The 6263-nt window shown below is 36.0% G+C and overlaps 1 protein-coding gene across 1 annotated transcript; it reads left to right on the top strand.

Annotated features, from left to right (window-relative positions):
- Positions 1-85: 85 nt before the first annotated feature.
- On the top strand, positions 86-5429 carry LOC122637438 (DDB1- and CUL4-associated factor 10 homolog). The gene is made up of 6 exons (XM_043829541.1): positions 86-3000; positions 3083-3196; positions 3279-3476; positions 3548-3719; positions 3794-4009; positions 4092-5429. The coding sequence occupies exons 1-6, from the start codon at positions 2780-2782 to the stop codon at positions 5271-5273; spliced, it is 2103 nt and encodes a 700-aa protein (XP_043685476.1). The 5' UTR covers positions 86-2779; the 3' UTR covers positions 5274-5429.
- Positions 5430-6263: the final 834 nt, after the last annotated feature.

Raw genomic sequence — 6263 nt, 5'->3', positions numbered from 1 at the left:
ACTCATCGTATACGAAGAAGCGATATATAGAGAAGATAGAAATACAGACACGATGGTTTTGCGCGTGAGAATGTACAAACACGATATCGGAGACGCAGTAGTACATGTGAGACAGAATCGTCGTGTTAGAAGCTAGCTCGCATACAGCATGTAACTACGTAGGATACAGGTAAGCTACGTTCGTAAATACATCGAAGTGGCATGTCGGTGACGCTGACGCGAGTGGGCGTGACATGTACGTACACGCATTACACGCATTCCTCGAGCAGTTTCTACACCGTGAGACTCCCCGAAGAACAGGCGAGTATCCCGAGATGGTGTAAGCTTCTCGAGATTACGATTCACGAGCCTTATTCGTTTTTAAACGTGTCGAAGTCCGAAGTTGTGTTACTCGTACTTTCTTGATAAAAAAAAAAAAACATACATAGGCGTATAAAAATATTTCAGATAAAATACAAGAGAACAAACCAAACGTTCTTCTATTTTAACTTATTAGTATTAATACTTACTTAATTTCTGTCTAAACGAACAATACTCCTTAGATTTACTTATATCCGATCTAATGATAGTTAGTTTTTTCGATTTTCGACGTTAATCGACGAATTAAAATTTTCTCACAAATTTGATGCGGTCAATAAAATTTACGATGATACTTCCGCTATTCTTTATATCGACAGATAAAACGTCGAACAATAAAATTGAAGAAAAGGATGATGTTAGTGAGAGAGAATATGGAATACGATCGAACGTGGGGCAGGCCAGTTCTCGGGGACCCCCTGGTAAAGGATAACAGAAGATGCAAGAAGAAATTGTCTCATATTGAAACCGCAAACATAACTCTTTCGCTTCTTTGATCTTATGCGTTCCTCGTTAAAGGGGAGCGCTGCGGAGTGGCCGCTCCGCGCATCAATGCGCCCCACTATTCTTCGCGCACTCGGAAACCGCGTACGTACGAAAGAGCCGCGCGTTTCTTCATCCTCGATCTTCAACTTTTTCATCGAAAACACGATCTTTCCAACGAATTTAACGATCTCTCTTTAACGTCCTCGGTTTTTTCACGTCCTCTCTAAAACAACTTTCCAACTCGATTCGCACTACCTGCACGATTTGTACCTTCAAAAAAGTTAATATTATTCGAGCGCACTTTGAATAACAATGAAAATATTCCAATTAAGAAATTTCGAACTGCACTCGAATCTCGGACTCGATCAACTCGGTATTGCTGGTTGTGGAAATAACCTAAAAACAATACCGATCGTTCGTATCTCGTTACGTCTAATAAATTGTTACTTTTAAAAACTCACAAAGATAATATTTTTCTGTTTAATGCGATAGTAATATATTTCTCAACGAAGTAACGAAGAAATATGATGATGATAGATTACGATAATAGACACCGAGTCTTGTTGCTAGTTGATCCATTGCATCGACATAATCTTAATTGTAATGTAGAAATAATAATACATACTTTAAATATAATTACGCATACGAATATGAATGATTTCGATCTTAATATACGTAGATCGTTGTGTGTGAAAATCTTAGTACCGAAAGAATGCTAGAAGAATAACAATAAAAATTAGGTTAGAATACGTACGTTGTTCTCTCGAAGAGCAAAGATGTTCACTCGTCAAGGTCTTCCGTCGAAATGACTAACCAAGCGTCCGCTCGAGGTCAAGTGCCCGATCCTGTTTTGTTTATGTCCGTAGAGACGATTCTAGCGTATATAGGTTAGTTTCTAACGGACTCAAATGGAACTAATTTCACTCATTTATCAAGTTTTCGGAATCAAATGAAGCATTACGTTGCAAGATAATAATAATGTAAACATATAACTTAGTAGAAGTGTATCATCATAGTAAAAACATCTCCATATTCACAGGAATTTCACGTTCGTTATAACTTTCTCTCTCTCTCTCCCTCTCTTATTTACCTAAATTCTTCGTACAATATAAGGTAAAGGGAACAGCAGAAGAATGTGTTACAAGGTATAAGATGACGAATATAATTAAAATTAGTACTTCTTCGAACACCTGTTGATCGCTACTCACGCTTTAGTTTCCATACTTTTCGATGTTGCTTCATAAGAGGTAGATACACAAGAGGCAGACATATACGTGACATCTCATTTTAAAAGAGGAGTTCATGATTTTTTCTATAGAGGGCAGTAAAAGAAAAAAGTCAGCGCAGGGGGTTGCATGTGTCATCATAACCTCATGAATTTGCGTATGCAGACCAAGTTCGTAGCTGAATTCATACTGATTTCTAACGTGCAATCGCCAATCGACAGTTACTGCGAGATATCGATGTTAAACGTCAAAGTAAAGATGGCGTGGATTTGTATTGTGTCTGGTTTTTAAACTTTATTTGAATCTTATCGAAACGTGACAGGAAGAGAGAATATAGTGGTTTGATATATCGTTCATAAAAATCGAGATCGCACAGAGAATCTTTAACGAAAAGAAACGTAAAAACATTTTTTGAAAGGTCACGTGTAACTTCGTCTACAAGTGGCATTTTATACTTAACCTAATCTCGCGTGAACCTTGAACCATCGTGTTTAAATTGATCCTATGTACAGGATCTCTATTAATCTTGAAGAATCAACGAATTTTTAATTTAAACCTCTTTTTATTACTGAGATAGCGAAGACTGGTTCTTTAGGCAAAAGGAAGAGCCAGAGATTTTGTTTGGAGTTATAATTAAATTCACAATTTATTAAACATATTTTGATTTATCTTTGTATCAATAGACAGCTTCGTTTGAATGTAGAAAATATATGTATTCGGGTGAAATGCCTAAAATAAAAACCAAGCAAACGTCAAACAATCTATGGATAAGGCAACGCGAACTAGGCATAAGGTTTCCTCTGGGGCATAGCGATCGTTTTCACAAAACTCTTTACTCTTCCATTTTTCCCATAACATCTTGGGATCATGGAGACAACTTGGCTGTTGCCAGACACGGTGGTGTTTTTAATTTGGAGTATTCGCCTGATGGGTAAAAATGTTGCTTTTAAAAATATATGTATCGAGTATCAAACGAAACATTTAATTACACATTTCTGTTGGTTTTTGTATAGATCGCTTTTATTGGCAGCATGTGAAAAGAAAAGTATTCTCATGTTTGATCCATTATGTAGGAAATTAGTACGAGCTATAGATAATGCTCATAACGATTGTGTGAATTGCGTAAGGTTGGTAGAGCTTGCTTAAAATATATTACAAATTTCTTATGAATCAGACATAAATATGCCGTCAATTCTATATCGGTTATAGGTTCCTGGATCAACGGATGTTTGCCACTTGTTCCGATGATAGTACCGTTGCTCTCTGGGATGCTAGAAACTTGAAGCAGAGAATAAGAACTTTGCAGGGACATTCTAATTGGGTTAAGAATATAGAATATAGCCCAAAGGATGGTTTATTATTAACTAGTGGATTTGATGGTAGCATATATACTTGGGATATTAATAGGTAGCTATTATCAATTTAGCAAAAAAGATGTGTTATTCTGACAAAATTATCTCATAATTTATGTACTGCAGTTTTACTGAAAATAGTTTTCTTTATACTCGTGTCTTTCATACAAATGGATTGATGCGAACGAGACTTAGTCCTGATGCCAGTAAAATGTTAATATGTACTACATCTGGATATCTTATTATCATACATAATCTGAAATTAAGTACTCTTGCACAAGACTTGGCTGGATTCAAGGTATTAATTGTATCAAACGGTGAACATACCATAAGCATTATATAATAATAATAATTTATTCTTTTTTGTCATAGCCTAACATGTATCGACTGATGCAATTATCTCAAACCACTATACCGGTTGCTGCCACTTATACACATTTGTTTTCTCATTCTCGTACACATAACAGAGTAGAATTCTTAACGGATTTTCCTGTTGGAGATGATGCTGAAGTAATCTCTAGTCTTCAAGTACATCCGCAAGGATGGTGTGCCTTGTCCCGAAATATCAGTAATGGAGAAAAGTCAGAGGTTCAGTATCGCATTGTATAAAATAGTATCTATTTAATTCAACGAATATTCGTAGTTCTCATATAAAATCATTCCTTTTTAGTGGACTTGTATTCATGATATTCAAGAAAGAGACATGTCCGAGTGTATCGATCAAGTGAAAGAATCTGAAGAAACGTCTCAATTCAACGAATCGGCGATCGAAGAATTTGAAGAATCACAACAGCCACAATCTTCGCGTTCAGGAATAACGTCGTCCTTCGTTATTGAAAGCGCAAATCGTGCGAGAGTCGTTCACACTGTATCCGATGTAAGGCAAAACTCGTTCGCCTCTTCGGAAAATTCTCAACCGATAACACCATCGAGAGCAATGAGTTGGCGAGAAAATTCACGTCGTAACGTACGTTCGCAATCGAGAAGCCCAAGGCCGGAAAGAAACTTCGTTAGGACGAATTTCGGTTTAGTCGAAGTAAGCTCGAATGTAAACGCGAACGATTCTCGAACGAACGCGAATCAAGAGGAGGATAGACAAGATGGTAGATATATTGTTTCTGCGGAGGATAATAGCGAAACCGCGAACGATGAGTCGGCGGATGATCGAGATAGAGACGGAGAACAAGAATATAGATCGCAGAGATCGAATTCTCAATTGAACGATTTAAGAAGACGCAACGTAATCGATAACTTTTCTACTGCCAACGTAGAATTGTACGTCAATAATAGCGACGTTTGGGAAGCTCTCGTAGCAATTAGAGAAGCTAGACTTCGGAGGGATCGCGAGAGAGAATTTTATCCAGCCACCGAAAGAAGAGATTGGTTATCTAGATCGAGTAATGGCGTAAGCGTTAATATCCCTCGCTCGTCCCATACCGTCGTTATAATCGGCGATAGAACTAGGGCGCAAAATCAGAATAGGCAGGGCCAACAAACGATGTACGCGATACCAAGAAATCATAAAATACATCAGAATACACCGAGATTAACTCATTACATAGAGGAACCGAACGTGGGTTCTGGTTATATCAAGGAATTGTGTTTCTCCGCGGACGGTAGATTAATATGTTCGCCTTTTGGTTATGGCGTACGGTTCTTAGCGTTCTCCAGCGATTGCGCCGAATTATCTAATTGCGTTCCTCCGGCTAACGAGCCTATGCAACTTTGCGAAGTAGCGACTAGCCTCAGTCACGGTGACATTGTAGTTAGCACGAAATTTTCACCAAAGCATTGCTTAGTCGTCTCGGGTTGTCTCAGTGGAAAAATAGTTTGGCATCAGCCTGTACTTTAGTCGAATCTATATTCTTCGACAAAATTGATAACTTTTTACAATATTAGAGGAATTGCGCTTCTTTTTCGTAGATCCATTTTGTCGTTTGCTTTATACCGAGCAACGCTTTCTTCATTGACTTTATTTTATTTTATTTTTTTTCTTTCGTTTTCTCTCTCTCTCTCTTTTTTTCTTTTTTTAATAATCCAACTTTTTGACTTAACTATTTTTTCTTTCGTATAACTCTTATTGAAATCATGATCCAGGGGAAGGAGAGACGCTTGTCTTCTTTGATAACTCGTTCGATTACGTGAATGATCGTTTTTGATTTCAATTTCTAAAAAAGGTTTATGGCAACGACAAGTGAATCAAAATGTAGCATATTTTTTGTAGAGAATTATTTTTGAGAAAGCGTTTTTTCAATCAATCGAATTCTGACGTTTTGATCTATGAATCGTGGCGGTTTGATGCAAGAGACACCATATAGTTCTTTCATATGATAAGAGAAATGATGCGTAATGAATATAAATGTATACATATATATACATATACACATATATATATAAATATATACACACACACACACACACATATATATATTATATATATAATAATAATATTATATATTTATATAATATTATTTAATAATATATATTATATATTATGTATATATATTATATATATATACCTATATACATATATATACACATATATACATACATATATATATATATATATATATATATATATATATATATATATATAAATAATTGTAAACGAAAAAGGTATAAGAGATAGTTGTAGCAATGATATTTTCTAGCGAAAAGCGTTTCGAGAATCGTATCACGGCGAAAGACATACGTGCCATGCATACTTACAAAGAACATGAAGACAAATGTTTATCTTTAACCGTGTCCTAAAGACATTCCGCTTATGAAAATACGTATATATATGTGTGCTCACAGAGTGATAACGATAGTGTTATTAACTCGTATTAATAGCGATAACAAC

Source organism: Vespula pensylvanica, chromosome 2, assembly GCF_014466175.1.
Source record: "Vespula pensylvanica isolate Volc-1 chromosome 2, ASM1446617v1, whole genome shotgun sequence".
NCBI lineage: Eukaryota > Metazoa > Arthropoda > Insecta > Hymenoptera > Vespidae > Vespula > Vespula pensylvanica.
Note: the sequence above shows the minus strand (reverse complement) of the source record. Positions and strands in the feature narration are given on the sequence as shown.

Bases quoted from the DNA above. Each gene is read 5' to 3' on its own strand.
- LOC122637438 (XM_043829541.1), top strand. From the start codon at position 2,780: ATGTATTCGGGTGAAATGCCTAAAATAAAAACCAAGCAAACGTCAAAC. The intron at 3,001-3,082 runs GTAAAAATGTTG...GTTTTTGTATAG, and splicing joins TTGGAGTATTCGCCTGATGG to ATCGCTTTTATTGGCAGCAT. The intron at 4,010-4,091 runs GTTCAGTATCGC...ATTCCTTTTTAG, and splicing joins GTAATGGAGAAAAGTCAGAG to TGGACTTGTATTCATGATAT.